The 23,081-nt window shown below is 44.2% G+C and overlaps 1 protein-coding gene across 1 annotated transcript in view; it reads right to left on the bottom strand.

Annotated features, from left to right (window-relative positions):
* The window catches only part of celsr2 (cadherin, EGF LAG seven-pass G-type receptor 2), a 58,216-nt gene extending 35,956 nt beyond the window's left edge, over positions 1 to 22,260 (bottom strand). Inside the window, exons 1-2 of the mRNA XM_071925949.2 lie at positions 18,696 to 22,260; positions 1,571 to 2,278 (exon numbers count right to left, since the gene is read on the bottom strand). Coding sequence (XP_071782050.2) covers positions 1,571 to 2,278; positions 18,696 to 22,260 — 4,273 coding nt within the window. The remainder of the gene's footprint in view (positions 1 to 1,570; positions 2,279 to 18,695) is intronic.
* Between the last annotated feature and the right edge of the window lie 821 nt (positions 22,261 to 23,081).

Genomic DNA, 23,081 nt, shown 5'->3' with positions numbered 1-23,081 from the left:
TCTTCCCTTAACCATAAAAAGAGTGAGAGCAGACAGTCTTTAACCCTTTGAGGATGTGCATAATTTTTGGAGCAAAGACTGCATAACAATTCCTGCTTTAATCCACTTTCAGTTAAAAAAAAAAAAGCAAACCAGCAATTGATTACCAATTCTGCCACCGACAGTAATAAATTGCATCAAAGTGCTTCATTAATACTGAAAACTGGAGCTTCAGAACATTTTTCAGCTGCATCTATCCTGTTTTTAGATATATATATATATATATATATATATATATATATATATATATATATATATATATATATAGATATATATATACACACACACACATATATATATATGTATATATATATACATATATATATATATATAGAGAGAGAGAGATTTCTATATGCTGTGCGCTCTGTGAGCGTTTTTATCCAAGGTATTTTTTTACCACGGGGCATTTTACAGCCAGGAGACACTCTCCATCTGTAGCCATCTATAATTAATAATTTCCTTCCTTTATTCCTCTCAGCACTACTCCTATGGACAGCCAAACTGCTATTGTTTTCTCTACTGCCTTCTCCATTGCAGCACATTCAACACCAAGTGATGCTCCCTCTGCAAGAGCTCAGCCTCCACAATGGGCAACGAGAGGAAACAGAGCTTTGTTATATCATCCTGCTGCCCTGCTCTTTGGGTATTTGTTTTTAAACACAGCCCACGCTGAGCGCTCCAAACTAAATTTTGGGGGAGTGTAGGTATAGGTAAGTATGTAGGCATATAGAGTATTTAATGGCGGGACATACAAATATAAAATTAGCTTTTTGGAACTTCCAGATCCCACCAAAACTGATGCAAAATGAATTATTCCAATGTTTACTGACGATGCAAATATAAACAGACCTTTTATAGTTTCAAGATACATTTTACGTTTTTAAAAAATCCCATGTTTAAATCCCTGTTTGCTGGGGCAAATTAGATCTTTAATACAAGCCAACCACTTTAACTTCTCCTGTGCCAGTAAATAAACTGTTTGAAAACTAACTGAACAATAGATTAAATTGATGTTGCAGCCAGCTCCAATTAAGGCAATCTGTACCTCTGAAGTCACAGAGATGTGTAGCTATACCGTTACAGACTTGTTCGCGTTTACCTCCGCTATGGCTCACTACAACAGGGATTATCAGATCAATAACTCATCACGCTGCCTTTGTCTACAGAACTGTATGGGATGCTAGACAGTCTACAAATGGCCAGGTTCAATAAAGAGCTGAAGATGGGAGTGAGTGGAACAGATGCAGACATAATAAAATCCCATGGGATCTTAGACAAGGGAAAGAAATCAACATTTGGACAGCTAGGCTTGGACAGCTTGGCACAAATTCTGTCCTTTCATTTTCTGTGACTGCTGGTTGTGTTTGAAGGAGAACCATTGTTGCTTAACACATTTGAAGACAGGTGTGCCATTCAGTATAGCATCTCATGGACTCTAAAATTGGTTAAACAAGCCATAAGATTAGATTGACAATATAAAAAAAGCTATTGCTTCTTCAGTAATAAAGTTTGAGGTGGGTTGAGGACTCACCAGTGTAGTCGTCAAAGCACTCGCAGGTGTAGCCTCCCTCTCTGCTGCGGCAAACCCCGTGGGCTCCGCAGGGTTTGGAGTAGCACAGGTCAATCTCTGTCTCACAGTAGTCTCCTGTGAAGCCAGTGGGACAGCGGCAGCGCAGCCCGGCGATCGGGTGGATGGGTCGGAACAGGATGGTGTCGGATGCGACAAACGGCGCCAGGCTGTCAAACTTCAGCACCGACACGCACTTCATGTAGTTTTCACAGGGCTCGCGCAGGCAGATGTTGTCGTCAAAGGGCAGCACTTGCTGGGAGGAGATCCGAGCCAGCAGGCTGCGGTTCAAATACAGCCTCTCCTGGAGTTCCTCAGAGCCAAAAAACTCCGCCCCTCCAACGCCTCTCCCGCCTCTCCCGGCCCTGTCGCCCGCACGGCTCAGCCCTGCAGATCGGTGGCCCTCCTCAGGCGCAGGCACGGCCACAGACAGGCTGACGTTGAGGATGCGCGCGCTGACGTCCGTGTCGTCTTGGATGTTGAAGACGACCACGTCCTCGCGGGTGGCAGAAAGGACGCGGGCCACGCCGTCCAGGAACTGGGCGAGCAGCAGGGACAGGAAGTGCTCCTGGGAGGTGTTGGCCAGCCGCAGTGTGATGCTGTTGGACAGCATTTCATCTGTGATGATGGTGACTTGGAGGAGACACTGGGCTGACACCGAATGGATGCCATCTGAAAAGACAAGAAATGGGCTGTTAACATCATATTAATGAAATATTAAAGCAAGGTTCCCAACCAGTGGACTGGGGCCCAAAAACGGCCCTTGAGTCCATTTGGACAAGGATGCAAACATTGGATCATTTAAAATAAAATCTTGTGCAACTTATTTAATTAATGTGTGCACATACCTAAACAGATTTTAAGAACTGAGGGGACGTTATTATCCTCCAAAATGGCCATTTAGTATCTTTGTAAAAGATGACATTATCTTTCATTTAAACTTGAGTCCAATGAACACCAAGGTCACTGGCTTTCGCAGTATCAACACCAACAGCAGCAGCTGCAACACTATTGCAGGATAGATGCAGGTACATGCATGGTGGAGGACCATACCCAAGAGTTATTTGCCTTAGGTCCACATGTTTCTTAGGTTTCTTTTAAAGAATCTGTTTAAAACATTGGGTTGTTACTGTGATTGCAAAATCAGTTGAGAATGACTAAGTTAAAAAGAATGTTTAAAAAAAGAATACCTCAGAATGTGTTTAAATCAACACTTTGTTTAACATCAAACACTTTTTTTTACTCATATTCTTGCCTCAGGAGGTGTTTTTCTAGTTTATTCTCATGTCCCAAAACAGAGAGCAGATGTATGCCAAGACTGAGACAGAACAAGTGTATGTTTCCTTTCAATACATTCCAAGTTTCTAATCAGCAATTTCACACCTTTATTCACAATTCACTCTTGCCTTTCCTTATCCGGAAGAGAGTAGCAATGATGCTACTTCATTATACATACCAAACTGAAAGCCTTAAATCTCAAATGCAATGGTTTCCTCAATAAATAAGGCATTTCCCATCTCTGCAAATCCCTTGTCTTTTATTCTGTTGTTTTGACACCAGATCCTACATTAAACATTTGATACCAGATACATTATACATTCAATTCTTTGGCTTTGAATGTATACTTGTGGTGTGTTTGAGTCTACTATAATACAATAAGTCTTGACTGTACAATGTGTGAGGTCCCGTTAGGTTGTGTCCTGCACCTACTGCATCATTGCTGTGTTGTGAAACTGTCTTGTAATGCGTCAGGCTAAATTAACCCTGCCGAATAAAAATGTGAATGATCTTGATTCCGTTCCTTCACATTGACTTGCATGATGAAGCATAACTCAGCCAACGATTATGCAATAGTTCTATCATATTGAGCTGTGACTTTGGTAAGCCGACTTTCTCTGCTTGATTCTCCACTGTAATCACATTTGCAATAAAAGGGAAAATTGCTTATCAGCAACTGCCAGTCTCTAGAGCCTTCAGAGGACTGCTCACTGAAGAGTAAAATTATAATGAAAAGAGACGAAATCCAAGACTGTCGAATCACAAATAACAAAGAACAGAAAAAGAAGTTCTGTATGTAGCTAACAAGCATAAAACTTATTGATCTGTGTCAATTACAGCTTCAGGGTCACTCTAGCAAAGACTTTTATGCAAAATCCATCAGAGACAGAAACTTTGCAACAGATGTACAACTTCACTCAGGTCAATCAGCTCTCTGCCCAGTGACAAGGAGGTGAAACCGTCCCAAAGCTGCACAACACACAGCTGTGTGCATCTGTCTACAGCGCTGCTTTTCAGCCCTTTTGGTGGCAACGTCCACATCAGCACAACAAGAAAAATCCAAGGCCCACAAAGTTATGAATTGTTTGCAAATGTTACACAAAGGACTGTATGATTATATAAGATGGTCAGAAATTACATTACATGGACTAGTAGGGAAAAAAGTTTATTATAATCCATTTAAGTTTGAACATCTTAAACATTTAAACAAAATTTCAAGGCACACCTGAACTCACTCAAGGCACAGCTTGCCACGCTGTTTGAAAGCCACAAAATTTTTGATTATGTGTGAGACGTGTTTGAGCACAAACATGCCATTAATTCTTGAAAATCTAAAGATGCCAACATTTTTGTTTTCTGTTAAATAATTAGCCAAAGTTTGGTGTTTAAGGTCACAGAGAGGCAACTATTTGCTGCCTATCTCACTGCCTGGCCTATAGGCTTCTGCCGCCTCGAGGGCAAACACAAAATACGTTTAATCAAATCAAACGTGTCATGAAAACAAGCCTCAGCCTCTCCCCCCAAAATAATCAATAGGGCGCTTTGTTCAGGGAGTCTGGATGCGGGCCAGGGAACAGAACCTGTGAGCCTGGCGGAGCAGAACCCACACAAACAAACAGCAGTGCCCAAAGTTACCGGATCCCTGTTTGGCGCTGGGCGAGTTTAAACACCAAGTGCCAACGGGAGGGGGAGGAGTGGAGTGGGGTGGGGGGGCAGGGTGGGGGGGGTAGAGGGGTGAAGAGCAGAGAGGAAGGGAGACAGAGAACCATGTTTGACACGGCTTTAATCCTTCTGCTTTCAGTCAAACGCTTCCAGCACCGTGATAATATGGGGCCTTAGCAGAGGAAATGGGGAAAATCAAAGGACATGCACAAGGAGTGTCGCTTCTCTCATTCACACCTTAATGCAAACACACACACACACACCCACATACACACACACACCTGTGTACACAGAAAAGCACTCTCGCATATAAGAGGGCAGAATATATCAAGGAGCCATCGCAAAGTCAGAATGGGCCAGGCTCTAAAATGCTTTCCCAAGAGAGGAAAGTTACATATTACAACTCTATATGTGACTTAAAAAATACTGCATTTAAAATTATTTAATTTTATTGTTAGGACATAAAATGGGTGGGAAAATAGTACTTTGGTTTCATTTCCTCCAAGTCGTCAACATATAGATTTAAACAATAACCTTTTACAGTGAAAAAAAATGTTCTATGAAATTCTTGTGCCTTTTTACATTAACATTGGTACAGAGCTTCAGCCTCCAAGAAACTATACCCAAACACACACACACACACACACACACACACACACACACACGCAGACAGACACACACAGACACACACACACAAAATGCAAAGGGATTCATGGAACCAAATGAGCTCAAGAGGCAATTAAAATCTGTCCTTGTCTAATTTAAGATCTGACATTTCTATTCATAATCACACTAGATTTTAGACAGAAGACCATTTCAAGTGCTGAGTTGTAGGGGAGTCTATTATAATGATAATTGCTGTACAGTTGAGCGCTTTGTTATTGCACTCCAAATGAGAATGACCTCAGGCATGACATACTACCTGAATCCTTTCTAAAGTGGCAGAAACAAAGCGACAACAGTCTACTGTTTTTACGCCCAGCCACTCTTTTCCCTTCCTTTATTCAAGTCATATTACTACTGATACTCTGCAGCAACAGTAGCCAGAAAAACAGCTCACATGGAACAGAGGCTCTTAAAGGTTAGACCATGTATAAGGACAGACATCGCCTTAATTATGTCCTCTGCCAATTCACATTCTTGGATCGGGGCTTGGGCAGTGCTCCAGACGCAGACGTAGCGCTGGGAAACTGTGCGCGAGGAGAATCTCCTCTCAAAGAAAACAGACTATCCTTCAAAGAGGTCATTCTATACGGATGGATCCTCCGCTTAGGAATGGAGGGTTGAGCAGGCCGTTTTGGGCCAAATGGAGGAAAAGGAGGGATAGTTAGTTGGTTACAAGACAAGGTGCCAGCTCTGGAGTGTGACACCCCTTTCAGCCCAGTGTTTGACCCCCTCTGGGCCTCTGGGTGCCAGGAATGCTCTCAGCTAGGAAGTGGCGCCAGGGAAAAGATTAAACACACACTGTGCCTGTAGGAATGCCAAGGCAGCACACACAGCGTTGTGTGTGTGTACAGACGGTGGGTGATCCATACTTTGGATTAAGCAGCGCAACCATACAAGAGTTAAATGTAGACAAGAGAGTGTACATTAACTCAGTGAGGGTTAAGTCATTCCAAAATGGTGAAAATGAAAAATAAGCATGAAGATGAAGGTGAAGTGGAAGAAAAAAACCCTGGCTTTATGACATCACGATTTCAACTAGAGTCTGAAGTAAAGAGAAAATCGCTGTTCGTGTATCGTGTGAAAACCTCTTAACTTCAATGTTTTCACTTCAATTGAAGGATTGAGAAAATTCTACATGCTCTTGGACTTATAAAACCCTTTCAAACCCCAGTGCATAATGTCAAAAATGCATCGTCACCAAGCTAAAAACAAGGCTGTTTGTCTTTGTTCCTGAAAAGTTGACATTGTAGATGCAAGGTTTCCACCCGACAGCGTCAATATTCTTTTTCATCTGAAATCTTTTACCATCAATGCTTGTTAGCTGAACATTTTAAGTATTCTGACTGTTTTCATTCACTGGCCCTAACATACAATCAGACAGACCAGCAGACCAAAAAAATCTGACCGACTCATCAAGATTTCTAATACTGAAAACTATCATTCAGAAACATGGAATGGCTATTTTGTACTGTGTGTTTAGGCCTCCACCCAACACAGAGCATAAAATACCAGCCAGGAGGTTAGGAGGGAAGATACAAAGCTTTTAATCTCTGAAATATTAATGCATTCCTGTTTCAACTGTCAAGAGAATTATGATGAATGCCACGCTACAGAAGTAACGTCGCTTGAACACAACGAGGCGAAACGATTGAGCGATTCCATACAGAAAGCTATAAACTAACATAATCTAGATATATGGATTACCGTCTCAGGCCGAGTGGGGATTTATAGTGGCAGGAAAAAGAGACTGCTGAGAGTGAGTGACATATATATATATATAGAGAGAGAGAGAGAGAGAGAGAGAGAGAGAGAGAGAGAGAGAGAGAGAGAGAGAGAGAGAGAGAGAGAGAGAGAGAGAGAGAGAGAGAGAGAGAGAGAGAGAGAAAGACAGACAGAGACGGAGAGAGACAGAGCATAAATTGGTGAGACTGGCCTAATTAGGCCACAAAGTTGCCATCAAATCTCCCAGCTGATTCCCAGAAAATGCCAACAAAGTCATGGTGGATAAAGATCAACAGGACACTGTGACCAAATTACCGAAGACAGAGACATCACCCACAGCAGCATGACAACAACCCCGTCCCTCTGCCTCAGACCTGCCCTTGGACTGCTAAATTGACAGTTTATCCATTATTTAAGCCTTCTTCATTCTTTCTTCAAAGATTGTTTTTCTGGCTTTTTTTTTTGCTTTGTTGGTGTACAGTGGAAAGAAAAAATGATGGGAAAGAGTGAGACGGAACAACAAGCATCAAATTCTGCAAGGCTGATCCAACGTAAGGACATTGTGGGCACGTTGTACGTTTCTCAGCCTGCAGAGGCACCAGGACACCTCAAGGCTTTCATTGTTTATTTAAAATACAGAGATGTAAATCATAATATAATAATAATAATATTGTAGCTGGTATCGATGCTTACAGACACAGGGGCTTGAACCTGGGTGAGACACTAAGCCAATAGCTTCTAGTTATTGTGTGGAGGGGAAAGACATTAGAGACACTGTCAAAATACCATTTATCATCATGACAGTAGAGAGACAATAAATAATCACGCTCAAACAGCTCTCTCAAGTAGCCATACATCACACAGCTGATGGTACGGCATACAGAAGCCACACGTGAACAAGCCGTGTTCATTTTGTGATCCAGAGCGCACGGACGCTCCCTCCGAGGCAGCTGCATGTTTCACTGCAGAAGTGTGTCATGTTGGGGGGGGGGGGGGACCTCCAGGTAAGAGGGTAATGAGGTTGAGCAGAGGCTGTCTTGGTTGTTCAACATCAGTATACTACAGTATGTGCAGCACGCACAAAGCGCTTACTACATCAAAGAGTAGCGAAGCCGCGGTCCCATTTCCAAGATCAATAGGGCGGTCATAAATTAAATATCACTTCGGAGGGGGAAAGGCCTTTGGATGTCTTTGCAGTTCGCACCCTTTACAATTCCAACAAGCAAGCCGCTCTGCAAACTTATGCTACTACTGCTGCAAGCTTTTAATGAGGTTATGACTTCAAAATAAACATGCAGAGTCTTTCTTCCTATTTGGGTGTTTGTTTTAGGATGGAGCAGGCACCTTTGGCCATGACACCGGAGCAACGGACCTGCAGAGACCGACAGGTCTCTGCAGTAGAAACAGCAAAACTCTTAACAAACTACTGTAGTGTGAACCAGCTGTCAGATGTGCGATGTTTGCATACTGCTGACAAACACTAAACCGTCGAGTCCACAGAAAGTCACACAGAAACAACACGTCCAAACTACACACCTATCAAGCAAATCACACAGTGTGACCTGAGAGGACAGTCCCATTGGGGCCAACAATAGGACACAGTTTAATTTAATTAGATTTAAATGCTGCGCCCTTGGAACAGCCTGGTAATTACATACATTAATTACTGGGACTCTGCTGCCCTTGGATGACCCGGGCTAATTTATTATATTTCACTTGTGCTTTCTGACGCTTTGGCCTTCCAGAGTCAGAGATCAGCTTTGTTGTGCCATCACCTTGACAAGCTTACGGCCTCTTGTGCAGTCGCTATTCATTACAGTGTCAGACTAAACCACAGTGGTGCTGGGACTCGTCGACATGGGAGCCTTTCATGAGAGGGATGCCACAGCCACATATCTGGTCAACACTCCCCTATACGCAGAGACAAGGCTTTGGTGCGACCAAAACACTTGTTTAAAACTACAGAAGACAACTGTGGTCACAACCGTTCCAACACGTTATATCTTATAACAAAAGACAGGCGCAGCTTGTGGAACTTTTGTGGAATACAGGCTGTTTCCATGGATAACCACTGAGGCAAATGCACATTGTTTATTTAGATTTTGACACCAAAAAGAATTAAACATTGACTTTGGTTTCTCGGATGTCTTACAGGCCATATTTAAGGGGAGCCTTTTTGAGAAGAGTATTTTTTTTTTCAGCCTGGCCTCCATTGCCTCCTTGGGGTTTCATGGGAAATTAATTCGGAGCTCTGTTCCACCTGAGTGTGGACATACAGGAACAGAGAGCGCCCAGCAGGACGACAGGCTTAATCCACACCTTCAAGCCAACTAACAAGCCGGGGTCCAACTCCAATCAGCACTCCACCAAAGGAGTGAGAAAATCACTCCTCTGCAGACATGAATGAAGGCTGATATGGGTTAAAGACTGGGGGAGCAAAGATTTATCATATGCTGCTATTGTGGAATTTTTTTTTTTTTTTAATTCAGGGCTACAAGGTTTAATGCTCTGGAAGCGTATAAAAAAATCTGATATTTGTTGGATCATGCTTATCAGTTGTCTCATTCATTACATCAGCCAAGTGCACCCTGCTCGGTGTTCATTTAATTAAAAAGCTGAAATTTGAAGTCCTGACGATCAAAAGGAGCGTGGCTCTTGAGAACGCAGTAAAAGGTGATGGGGGAATGCCCTGCTTGAATTAATCAGGGCTGAAACATGAAACACGCTGCCCTGCTGCCTGAATGGAGAACGAGGGCTGGCTGGGGGTGGAGGCTATGCGCTGAGAGGGGAGGGATGGGCTTTTCATCCCCTCACCCACCCACCCCTCTCCCCCCCACCAGCACCCACTCCAACCCCCCACTCCCCCTCTTCCTGACCCCCCACAGGACAAGCAACGGCCAAACTGACTCCCCCCTCCTCTTCTGTATAAAATACTCTAACGACTCCTGCTAGGCGTCCATCCACCTTACAACGGCTCACATCACCATCTTGCCATCGGGAATCTCTAAGAAAACCTCAACAATAAAACCTCACAACACACACAGGGAGAGTCTGAGCCTGCTGGAGGACTGAGGCTCTCTTACTTTTCAAACACAAAATATTGTCTCATTTACACATTAACTACTAACTGCTGTTATCCATATTAACTACAATATTAAGCATGTCTGGTGGCTACTTTACTGTTGAGCTTGTAGTCAAGAAAGTTGAGAAATTAGTAACTTGGAGGGTAAAACAGGTAAGATATTCAAATACAATGAGATATTTGAATATTATCAAAGCCTCTCTAACCATTTGAAACAGTCCTGAACAACTGTGGTTTGGGTAATTTTCTGAGTATACACTGAGCAAAGTACAGCAGGCTGAGGCAGACTGCTAATTTGGGATAACACCCCTCGCCTCCAGCAGGTTGAGAGGGTTAACTGGCTGGCTGCATTGTTGGAAAATAGCTGCAGTATGAAATTAAGCACAACTGAACACGAACAGCTCATATGTAACAGAAAACCCACTTGCAAATCTCACTCTCAGTCAAAGGAGGCAATGGGCAGCATGTTCAAACTCCTACGCAGCAGATTTGCTGTTATCTGTATCTGAGCAATGTTGGGGCCATTGCTTCAGGCAAAATAAATTACTGTGAGCATCATAACATGCCATTATCAGATCTACAGCGGTGTGTGTCTGTATGTTTATGTATTTCTTTGTTCCCGAACATTAAAAAGGCACAGGTTAAAATGTTGATACATCTCTGGACTTGCATTCATAATAATAATATTTTTACTTTAACTAGGCATTACTATAACTGGCTGTCTTTTTCCTCTTACAGAGTGATTAAATCCCAGCTGCAAGAAGAACAAGGCTAGTTTTAATGATAGCCACAATACTATGTATACAACACACACTAACCTCCACTGTGAATTCAATAAAAAAGTGCTTGTGTAGCTCAATGTCGAACCAAAGGATTTCAATCCAGAGGAGTTCTGGAGCGAACCCACAACCCACTTATGATTTCTCCATTGAGGTGAATAGCTGACTATCTTGGAGCAAGGCCATTTGTGTACTCATTTGTGGCCGGCACTGCTGCGGGCTTCCACAACATCCCCGATGACAACTGTCTGTTGTGTCTGAAAACCACAAGAACAGGGCATTCCAGAGATTCTTCCCTTATTATGAGGGGGCTTAGAGCCAGAGAAGAGGATTCAAAACACTTCCAATCAATACATTTGCATATCAAAGGAAAACTGCTGTCAGCACAATAGTAAAGAGACATTAGCATGCAGAGACGTGACCAAGCATGAGGCTGTTGTTAAAGCGTACCAAGAGTCATTTAGTAGATATTTGGCACTAAGCAGGTAGTAGAGACAATAATGATTGTGTCATTTATTGAGTTGAATTGAAGACGTTCTAAAACTGAACAAGCAACAATTGCTAGCAATAGATAGGTAATTTGGTTCCAGGCATGATGCTGCTGAGCAATCCTAAACAACTAAGGGCTATTGCACAAATCTTTTGATGTCAACCATGTCAAACTTAAGAATATGGGAGTTACGAACTTCTCCAGTCCTAGATCAACAAATGCCCCAAACTGGCTTAGTCAACAAGCCAAGCAAATTACTGAAAAAGAAATCAACCTGCAGCCAACTGCACAGCTTAAACAGTCACTCAAACACCTTAATTCGTACAATGCCGTCAAGCTGTGATAGCACAATCACACAACTGTTGTGGCTCAGGAGGAAACCATCTGTTTAGTTCCTCCTGTCAGCATTAAGCCACGTTTGACAGTGATACACACTCTTGAATTCACCACCGCCTACCCACCGAGGTCCACTGCTCTCTACCAGCCACACCTCTTACCTTCATGTTTGTCACCATGGTCTAAGAGACTAATGATGACATTTTGCACTCCGGAGAAACAGCATAAACCAGGTCACTGTGAAATCTCTGTCTGGTTCGATGCTAAATGAGCGCAATGTAGCGTAAAGGTAGCTATCTGTTAAATAAACATAAGCTGTCATACTCGCAGTGTAAGAATGTAACAGCATGTTCTCCTAATGATTTCTTTACCCCAGTGGAGGTCTGGAATTATTATTATTGTTACACAGGAAAGAGAAAAAAATGCTTTGTCTGTTGTATCAGGGCTTTCATTATATGTGCTCAATCAGTGGTTTGCTGAGGGGAACACTGCTCTCAAAAAAAAGAGTCTGCATCAGACCATACAGTAAATAGGATAATTCATGGATGAATAAGAAGCCCGGTGAAACTCTCCTGAAGACGGCAGCACCGGGGCAAACAAGTGGACACAAAGACAGAGGGGTGCAATCCCAGACAGAGCCCACTAAATTCCCCGTCCCCATTGTCTGCGATGATAGTGGGGACAATGCGGGACAACGCTGAGATGTATGCACGCACCACAAGGCCTCACCCCAGCGATGCAGCAGGCAGCCCTAATCCCAAACACGATTCCCCTCCTAGCGCACGGATGATGTCATCCACCCCACCCCACGCTACCCTGCCCCACCTCAGCTCATCCGGACCTTCAATGCATCCAAGCATACAGAAGCAAGGCCCACAAAGGATGTTCTCCTATTGAGAGAGAAGCCGGCAGCAGGAAATCGGATACACCTCTCAACGCATCTGTGTCACAAATCAAAGAGCTCAGGCGACACTATCGCATCAACCTGAGCTTCAAACTCTGGGGAGCTTTTCAAGTCAAATACTAGACTTTTTATCCTTCAAAAACACTGCAGATAGAAATGAGAGCTTTCGGAAACTGAGTTGCAGGTGGGTGCAGTGAAAGCAGTGAAAACAGCCAGCAGGACAGGTCACTGCGGCTCGAAGTATTACAGCTCCCCAGGTCCAAAGAAAGAGTACATGCTTCACTGGAAAGAGGCAGAGGGGGGACAGTTGCACTTTAGAACTTTATGTGCTTCCCCTCCCCCCCGTCTTCACTCCACAAAAGGGACCTTACCCCTCGTCCCCACCCACAAGGAATTTCTCAGGCATTGCTGGGTTCACCATGACAACTGGGTGCTTAACAAAGCATTTCTCTTAGGCATTCTTCCTTTCACAGGGGAGGGGGGGGGGGGGGGGGGGACAACAGTCAAAGGAGAGAGAGAGGAGGAGGGGGGCAAAGGAGGAGGGTGGAGGGGCTTGAAATGATGGGAGGGAACAGTGGAGGTTGCAGGGGTGAGAACCATAGACCCGGGAAGATAGGAGAAAAATAGGGAATGGTGACAGGCAAACAAAAAGAAGGGAAAGAGAAACAGGATCAAGGTGATAGGTGATGTTAAAGGGAAAAAGAGAGAAACAGTGCTACAAACATTCCATGCAAGCCTGCAAGTGTGACTAACGCCATCCTGGGAGGCGAGCGAGGCACGAAGAATGAAAGGGGCGCATTACGGATGACTCTAGTCAAACGTGCACACAAAACATGTGCACGCATTTGCAAGCTTTAACTGTGAATCTATCAACCATCAGGGAAAAGAAATACAAGGTATGGAACGCAGGAGACGAAGATGCACTTGAGCCAAAAAAATTATAGAACAGCAAGGAGAAAAGTAATCAGAGTGGTCCAGCTGTTGGAGGCCACACACACTCACACACATACAAGGTTTGTGCAGCTCTCCATCCATGAGCTTATGTTACAGCCAGCTTAGCCCTGAAGAGACAAACCCCTGAGAAACTGCCTCTACAGACAGTTTAAAGTCTTAATAGACTGTAATGAAATTACAACGGCTGTGGCTGGCTTGGCTCTTACTTATACAGTATGTGATGGAGCAGAGAGCCTCCTCCATTAAAATTCCACTCTTGTAGTGTTATCTTATGCAAGGATGGCAACGGGGGGTGGGAGGGTGGGCGATGACTTACAAAACACCATTCAACCACATAGAATATAGACGGCTAGATTGCATCTGACTGGAAAAACGATCTCACACTGAAAACAGAGCATCTGAATATTCAGAACAAGTTAGAGAAAGAGCAACAAAACAATAAACTTGATACACACGCATATCCTAACATCATTCCCGAGGCCGACAGTAAATCAACTGGTTGTCTCCTGGCAGCTGCCTATGAAATTGAGTCACTCAACAGTTAGGCCAGTTGGACTGGAGGGCAACAGGTTTGGCTCAGACGAGTTGTGAGAGCAAAGTTTAACCTTGGAGCACCCGCAGCCACTTCACAGCCACACTCCCTCTGGACAGTGACCAGCTGCTGACAACATGTAATTTGTGAGCTTTTGTACAACCTGCAGTGTGATGTGAGCCGAATTAAACCGCCATCATTAGTTGAGGAGGCGTGTTTGACTGTTAAATCTCAGCGCTGGTGTTTTCAAAGTGAGACTGGGGTACAATATTGGCTTGGACTGAGAATTTGATTAAAACAAAGGCAAAGTATCCTGGTGGCTCAGCGGGGATAAGATACATACCATGTATTTACAGATTCAAATCCAACTCACACCATGTCGTGTCATCTCTCGCTCTCTCTCTGCCTCTCTCTCTGCTCTGTATCAGAATCACTTTATAATACAACAAATGTACAGGAATTTGTCTTGGAGACACATCAATAAACTCACGTAGTGACACAAGTACGTACTTGCACTCATGATACAGGGACAACAGGACCTCACATTCAGTAGAACACTACAGTTTACTATCTAATAAAACAAAATGGCATATAAATAACCTTTAAAACAAAATGAAACAATAAAAACTAAGGACTAGCTGGACTTTCTATAAATAAGCAAACAGAGCTTTATGGATGAAAGCAAAGGGAAAAAATGTTCACCATCGAACGCAAACACCTATTTATGCAGGCTCATGCTTGCCTCGGAACAGTAGATCAGTTCCCTAGTATGTCAACACCGGTCTGTCAGATCCCAGGATACAGACGCACCAGTACTAATCCCAGAGACCACAACCAGCTTCCCATCCTGCAGTGTGACCAGAATTCCCATCATAACTCTTTTCCTGGGCTCGTCACTTCTGTCCTCAACTTGGCGGAGAGGCGAGAACCCAACAAATCCCACAAATCTGTATTCTGCTGTGTTTTCTGGTCATTATCTATACAGCAGCAACTAATCCAGACATGTGTCAAACCTCCATGCAATGATATGAAGGGTCTGATCCAGCCCATTAGCCAATCTCCTTCCTCCCACGTTAGCATGGTGGCAGGCCCAACGCCCAGCACATCATGGCTGTAAATCTGGCGCCTTAACTGGCTGAGATAACAATTAAATTAACAGTTAAAATTGCCAATTAATGCCAGTGCACAGCCAATACACAATGAGGGAGCAAAAATCCTGTGGCGTTGTGGTTGTCAAATGTACTTTTGAATTGTCTGCTGACTGTTTTGACCGATAGAGTGCTCGTCAGAATAATTGGTACCATTGCTAAAGATGAACCAAAAACAGCTAAAGAAAACAATTAATGAGCTCTTCTGAAAATTTGAACAAAATTATTGGCTTGTTCAGAGACAGCTGTTCATAAAATACTATATATTTTCAATGTCTAATAACCTTTATTCTAAAAAGGGTAGTGGTCATAAATATTCAAAGATAATACTGCATGATTTGTTGCAGAGTAAATTTCACTTAGATTGCATTAAACTGCTTCCAATATGATCCATCTAGATCCCTAGACTCATGGTGTATTTCTTCAGAATGCTATTAAACCCACAACTGCAATGACTTGCATTTGAATGAATTTTTCTTGGTATCATCAAGTTTAGCTATTATTCTCTCAGAGAATAGGGAATAAAAATAGAGAACCTGACACTGAAGTATTCCATATATATTTTTAGAAACAGAGCAAGCAGGGTAAAAAATGAATTCTGCTTCCTCCAAGACTTACTATCTTGACAGTTAACTATGTAGTACACTTTGAACTATAGTAAAAAATAATCCAACTTGATGGATACACTGAAAGCTAATTGAGATACATTCAAAAGCAGCAGTAAAGGCTTGCCAAAGAAAGGAAAACACAACAAATTACTACCTATATGAATGATACTTGAAGCATGTACATCAAATACAAGTGAAATTTGCTATTCAGTAAAGAAGACCATCATTAGCTTTACAACAGTGTCAATATTCTGACTTTAATTTCTCAAATTAACTTTTTATGTTAAAAAATTATATTTAAAAATAAATAAATCTCATTATTATGTTGTTTTTAATTCCCATTTGAGTGACTATTACCAGGGGTGCAAAGACCTTGGGGCATAACAGTATCAGGCGCAATAGCTCCTATTTCATATTTATTTAAAAGATGATGATCCTGTAAATTGAATAGAGAGTTTGGGGATTAACAGAATACATATTTTTGGATTTTAAAAAATGGTGAGTGAAATCCATTAAAATCACTAACAAAGAATACGGTTATAATGGTGAAAGGTCTTTCAAAATTTGATACATATTGGATTATTATGCTTGAAGGAAAAAAAATTGTTACATGTAGATATCATTTTACACAATTCAAAATGATATATCATAGTTCTAGATGTGGATGATAGCGCTTCTGAAATTTCAGTCTGTAAAATGGGAATTGATTAATACCATATATCAACAATTATGAAGCTAGAGTGAGATCCAGTTCTATCAGTCTACATTACTGAGTTGGAGCAATGCAATGGATTAGATTATCGAATTCAATTTTAAGAAGATAATCATTAATCTGTGGATTACTACTTAAAGGTTACCTTCCCACTGCTATTGCTTAGGCAACATTTTAAAGCTAAAGCAAAGTATAGCTACATCAGAACAATTACATCCATTTCATTCTGTAGTGTGGTGCTCAGAAACAATGTTAATCACAGTCCAACAACATACAATAGAGCCCATCAAAAATCGTCCATCATAAGGGGCCTCCTAAACGGCAGCATAAAGCGAAAGATAATAGGAGGACTTGGGAGGTCCCTTAAGGGAGAAGCCTTTTAAAATTGGGGTCAGCAGCATCTATAGGAGGAGCTCATCTTTCTACCCCATCTCCTTCTTCAGCAGTCCCTCTCTAACGACTTGCCTTCCCTATCACAGTACCTCTGAATTTTCCAATGCACTCCAGTTTACACTACCATGTCTTAACCCCCCTCCTCCTTCCACCTCTTTCTTGCTGCCCCGTCCCTCCCTCCATCTCCCTCCCTCCCCTGCAGGGGTGCTGACACATATACCCCAGCAGGTGCGGGACGCGCAAGGAAACAAGGCCTCTAATTGGTCCTTGGTAGAGTCACAGCTGTTGCCCCCAACCACAGCCTAGTATGAGCTCTTGCGCCTGCCCCTGAATCGACAGCTCACTATTGTCCTCCAGAGAGGCGAAGCACAGTCCCAATCCATTATAATGACTACCCACGCTAACCATACAGTATCTGCTATTCAGAGCCCGAGTATCTGTAGGTCAAGTAAAGAGCACCCAACACGAATGTACTTACACTGTCAATCATCCCATGATTTCTAAACAACCAACACACGTTGCCACTGTCATTCAGTCAAATCAAAGAAATCCCAAGGTTCTCACTAGCCTTAATCTTCATTAGTGTTGTTGAATATGTGTTTCCATCGTTAATCTTCATGTCCAACCTCTTAATAACACTGGAGATTCTGTTTCTCTCCTTTAGGGAGAGCCAAGGTCAAAGACAAGGCAGATCTACGGCGGATCACACTGCATCAAATAAGCACACTCCCACTCTCCGAGGGAGCAATTCAAGTTCAGTCACATTTTTGGAGCAAATAAAACTGTAATTTGTGCTGGCAGGCAAAATTAAAGGTGCAGGGAACAGATGCAATTAAAGACACACGGGTTAGGAAAAGACAACAGCAGTGGTAATCATGAACAGCACAGTGTCAGGCTTTTTTTGGACCTGCACCCCCTCAACACATTTGACAGCCCATGTGAACACGCCCAGCACGGTACCACACAGACTGAACAGTGATCCATACCTGACTCAGATCTGCTTTCTTTAAATACACTGTCTAATCAGCGCTCTTAGCCTAAAAACACACTTGGGCAGGGAGCATTGCCTTATCATAAACTGAAACTGTTAAACATTCAACATCTATGAAAATAGAAGAAAAAACAAGTCAGTCCAACAATACAAGATTTAGAGAACATTAACCCATACTTCTTACTTTGAACAAGCTATACAAACAGCCCACAATTGAATTAGACCTTTCATTCTATGTGGGGGAAGTATGATGGGCAATTATGGGGGCTGATCAGTCTGCCCATAGTGAGGATCCCACAGGATACAGACATGCTCAGACAAACAACTAGTTAAACCACAACAATAGATCTAAATCAGGCTTGTGTAAACAAGCATGCTCCTTAATAAAAGGACCAAAAAAATTACAGACCCCCCGCTAATAATCAAATTAAACAATTTACCTTGCAGATGTATATCATTGGCCAACATGCTCTTTGAATGCTTAAATACGTCTGAGTGACTTGGCACTCGGAGGGGAATTTTTTGGATGGAGTGGCTTACAAATATCATGCAGTGAATGTTAATCCTACCTCATGAATATTGCTATGATAGGGAAAATCATTCTGGACTACTGAAGCCAAGAAAGCCATACTTAAATCATCATCACTTCCATTATCCAGTGAATTCAAGCGGAAATTTAAATGAAGTGACAGGGGATTTTAATGAAAATAGTGTGGGAATAAACCTCAGTGAGTTGGTCTGCCTCTCTTCACTGCACTACTTTTCTTTCAGAGGAGACATGGGGCCTTTTGGGTGGAATCAGCGTTTAAAGAGAATTATCTGCTGGTCTCACCTGACACAGAAATCCTCATGGAGGCCTCCAGGGGCCTGTTGTTATCCAGAGCCTGGCTCAGCTGGATCTCGCCGGTGCTTTGGTTCAGGAGGACTAAGTTCAGCTCGTTCCCCACCTCAAAGCTGTAGTGGAGCTGATCCGTGACATCTGGGTCATGGGCAGGGATGCGCCCAATTACTCCAGTGGGGAAGCTGCTTGACTTCTCAGTGACATAGTTGTTGAAGATAATCTGGAAGTTTTTGAGCACAGGCACATTGTCATTCTTGTCAACAAGTTTAATGTGTATTGTGGCGCGGCTGACCAGAGGGGCGGAGGTGGCCTGGACCACAATGATGTACTCAGATCTCGTCTCATAGTCCAGGTCTATTAACGCGGTCAGTTCCCCAGAGAAAATGTCTAGCTGGAACACTTCTGGAATATTCCCCTCGACTATCTGGTACATAATCTGCGCATTACTGCCTTCGTCTGGATCTGTGGCTGATATGTGGGCTACTACCACGCCTATGGGGCTGTTTTCTTCCACCATAATGTCAAACTCATCTTTCTCAAACACAGGGGGATTGTCATTCACATCTAGGATGGTTACTTGGATGTTTATTGGTGTTTTCAGAGCGGGAACACCTTTGTCCACAGCAAAGGCTTGCAGGCTGTAAATGGGCACGTTTTCCCTGTCTAATCGACGCAGTGTGCGAACAATGCCAGAGGTCGATTCAATTATGAAATCTCCATCACCATCCTCTCCTCCCTGGAAGGTGTAAAACACGCGGCCGTTGAGCCCAGAGTCTCGATCAGTGGCAGAGACCTGGACCACGCTGGTAAACACAGGCACATCCTCCATCACAGAGCCCACATAGTGGTCTCTCAGGAAGCGGGGGGAGTTGTCATTAACATCATTCACCAATATCTCCAGGTAGGTGGTGTCAGACTTCTGTGGGATGCCATTATCCCGAGCCGTGATGGCTAGCGTATAGGAAACCTGGTCTTCGTAGTCTAGCTCCATCTGAGTGGTGACAGCGCCAGTGTCCGGGTCGATGTCAAACTGAGGGATGCTGTCGTCCATAAAGTAGGTGATGCGTGCGTTCTCACCTGTATCTTCATCAGTGGCACTTATCACCACCACAGTGGTGCTCACAGGCCTATCCTCATTGATATTGACAGTGTAATGTGAGCTCTGAAACACAGGTCGGTGGGTGTTGGCATCGGTGACGTTTACAAACACCTTGGTAGTGTCAAACCGTGTGCCATCACTTGCAGTGACACTGAGGACGTATTGGCGCTCCAGCTTGTAGTCTAAGGGTAGTGCCAGTGTAATGAGCCCGCCTCCACTCTGACTAGTGATGGAGAACCTGTTCCGGGTGTTTCCGCTGGATATCTGATAGGTTACCACACTGTTGATGTCCTGGTCCACGGCAGACACTGTTACCACACTGGTCCCAACAGCGGCGTCCTCATTAAGTCGCATGTAATACGCCTTCTGAGTGAACTCTGGGTTGTTGTCATTGACGTCTAGAATAGTCATGCTAATGCTAGCCGAGGAGGACATGACAGGGTAGCCGTGATCGCGGGCCTCCACTCCAAAGTTGTAAAAATCTACACTCTCCCTGTCCAACTCGGCCGCCACCACAATCCATCCAGTGCTGTTGTTGATGGAGAAAGGGAAGTTGGGCGTGGTTTCAGTGAGGCGATACTCCAGCCTGGAGTTATCTCCTGAATCTGCATCCACAGCTTGGATGTGAATGATGGAGTAGCCCAGTGGCACGTTCTCCAGCACAGTGGCCTGGAATGGGGTGCTGACGAAAATGGGGGCGTTGTCATTGACATCCAACACCTGCACAGTAACCAGGCCGCTGATGTTGGAGAGAGGCGGGCGTCCTCCATCCTGAGCTCGGATTCGCAGCGTGTATTCTTTATTCGCCTCGTAATCCAGGTGACTCACCAGGTCCATCTGGCCTGTCTGAGCATCAATATAGAACTGACCTCTGGTGTTTCCGCTCATGATGCTGAAGTGAACGACTGCGTTGCTGCCTCTGTCCTGATCTGTGGCAGTAACCTGTAGGATCTCTGTGTTAGGAGCCCTATCCTCTGGCACCTGGACCACATAGCGTTTCTCACTAAACTGCGGAGCATTATCATTGTCATCCTCCACCACGATGTGAACTGTTGCTGTGGCGCTACGGGGGCCGGGGTCACGGCCTTGGTCATTTGCCTCGACCAGCAGCATGTAGGCCTCCACCTCCTCTCTGTCTACCGGACCTTTGGTGCGGATTACTCCAGACCTCGAGTCAATCTCAAACACATCATTAGACCCGTTGCTGTTGAGGACGTGGTAAAGGATGTTACCGTTGACTGGTGCGTCCCCATCAGTGGCCCTCACGGTCAACACCTCATAGCCGATTTCTAGGTTCTCCCTGACACTCTCCTTATAGTCCTGCTGCTCAAAAACGGGGTCATGGTCATTAGTGTCACTGACTGTGATGGTGAGTGTGGCCATGGCTGTACGACGGGGCGTGCCGTGGTCGACCGCAGTCACACGGAACACGTGGGTGTCCTTTGTCTCCCGGTCCAGCACCTCTACAGTGGAAACAGCTCCACTGGCTGGGTCCACTGCAAAAAGGTTGTTGGAACGGCTATCAAACAGAGCCTCTATAAAATACTCTAGCCTGCCTGCCTCCCCCTCGTCCACATCCACCGCTTTCAGAGCAACAACAGGAGTTCCAGCGGGCTTGTTCTCTGCCACAGCGACTTGGTACATGGGGGGCTGAAACTGGGGGCTGCTGTTGATGCTTCTCCTCCTCCTGCTCACTATGCCTGCATCAGACTGGGCCGCCTTTCCTAACAACTTCCCTAGGTGGCCCTGCCTAAAGGGGCCCTGACCTACACGCCAGTGGATGGAGATGCTGTTAACCTTAGGCTTCACCCCATTTCCAACGACTTGATCACAGTGCAAGTCAAGCTCGAGAAGTGTGTCGGGCCTCCAGCACAGCGTGTCAGACACAAACAACTCCCCCTGGGAAAAGTAAAAGTCACGGCTATTGGTGACTTTGCAGCGGACCCGGCTGCGGACTGGGGCGCCAGGTAGCAGATCCCCCACTCCAAATAACGCAGAGCCAGCTTCGTGGCACATTAGATGATGATGGCTGTGGGGATTAAACAAACTCAATATCTCCATATCCCACTGAGATTTTCTCTTGTGCTTGTTTGAACAGTTCCTACCGTGAACATGCACGTCGTACTGACTGGTGAGGAGATGCCTGTAGCCAGAGCCATCGTCCGAGTCCGTGCAGTCCACAACAGTGTAGACGATAAAAGGGTTTGAGCGGAGTGAGGGGCAATTTATTGAGTCCGAAAGGAACACAATGCCCGCCGCCGCGTCAGTCTCAAGGAAGCTCTCCGTGAATTTCGGAGCGATGACCTGATCCAAAGTACACCGCGCGCCCTGCTCCACACCGGCCAGCACCGTCCTTGGCCCCGCATCCTCACTGATGTGAACAGTGTAACAATGCGACAGGGAAACGAGTTTAAACCACCAGAAAATCAAGAACAAATCCCATTTAACGAAGTGCATCGCTCCTCAGTTGTGTTCACTCGGGTTTCGGAGTGGGAATTTCTGCAGCCCTTTCCTTTTAAACTTTCCGTCTGTGCGTTTCCCTTTGTTGCAGAGTATCCATGCTCTCAGCGCACTTCCCGGAGGGTTAATCCAGTTGAATTTGGAGGCAAACCGCAGTAACCTTGGCCGGAGCTTCTCATACAAACACAAACACACACACCGGCAACAACAACACCTCCACTCCGTCCGCGCAACTCCGCATGAATGGTAAAAATGGCTCCTGCTACCCCTGCGCCTTGAGGCTTCTCATTACCATAAACCTGTGTGTGTGTGTGTGTGTGTGTGTGTGTGTGTGTGTGAGACAGAGAGAGAGAGAGAGAGAGAGCGAGAGAGAGAGAGCTCTGTCAGGGGTCCTATAGGACTTGAGAGAAACCCCGACCCCTAGAGATAAACGGTAACTTCCCAAATGGTTTGTGTATGAATAGGCAACAACAAAACAACAAGCAAAAAACGCACACACAATTTGCAGGAACTTTTCAAACCCCGAGGCAAAACTGCTATTTGCTCCCGATACATCAGATTAGTCCAGTTGATTGGTTGCTAGGATATTATCTACCTATTGGCTACTTTTATTTATTTGAAAATGTATTCTAGTTGATTTATTTATTCTATTAAATTAACCATGTGCCACAGATTGAATGTTACTATAGTCCTTACACGTTTGGCATTTACATCTCTTCATGCAGCTTGTGCTACCTATGCTATACTTAACGATTTTTATATTTTTTATATTATTTCTTTTGTTTTTAATGGAAGTTATTTTTATAAGTCTGATACTG

This window comes from Centroberyx gerrardi, chromosome 5 (genome assembly GCF_048128805.1).
Source record: "Centroberyx gerrardi isolate f3 chromosome 5, fCenGer3.hap1.cur.20231027, whole genome shotgun sequence".
In the NCBI taxonomy this organism is placed as follows: domain Eukaryota; kingdom Metazoa; phylum Chordata; class Actinopteri; order Beryciformes; family Berycidae; genus Centroberyx; species Centroberyx gerrardi.
Note: the sequence above shows the minus strand (reverse complement) of the source record. Positions and strands in the feature narration are given on the sequence as shown.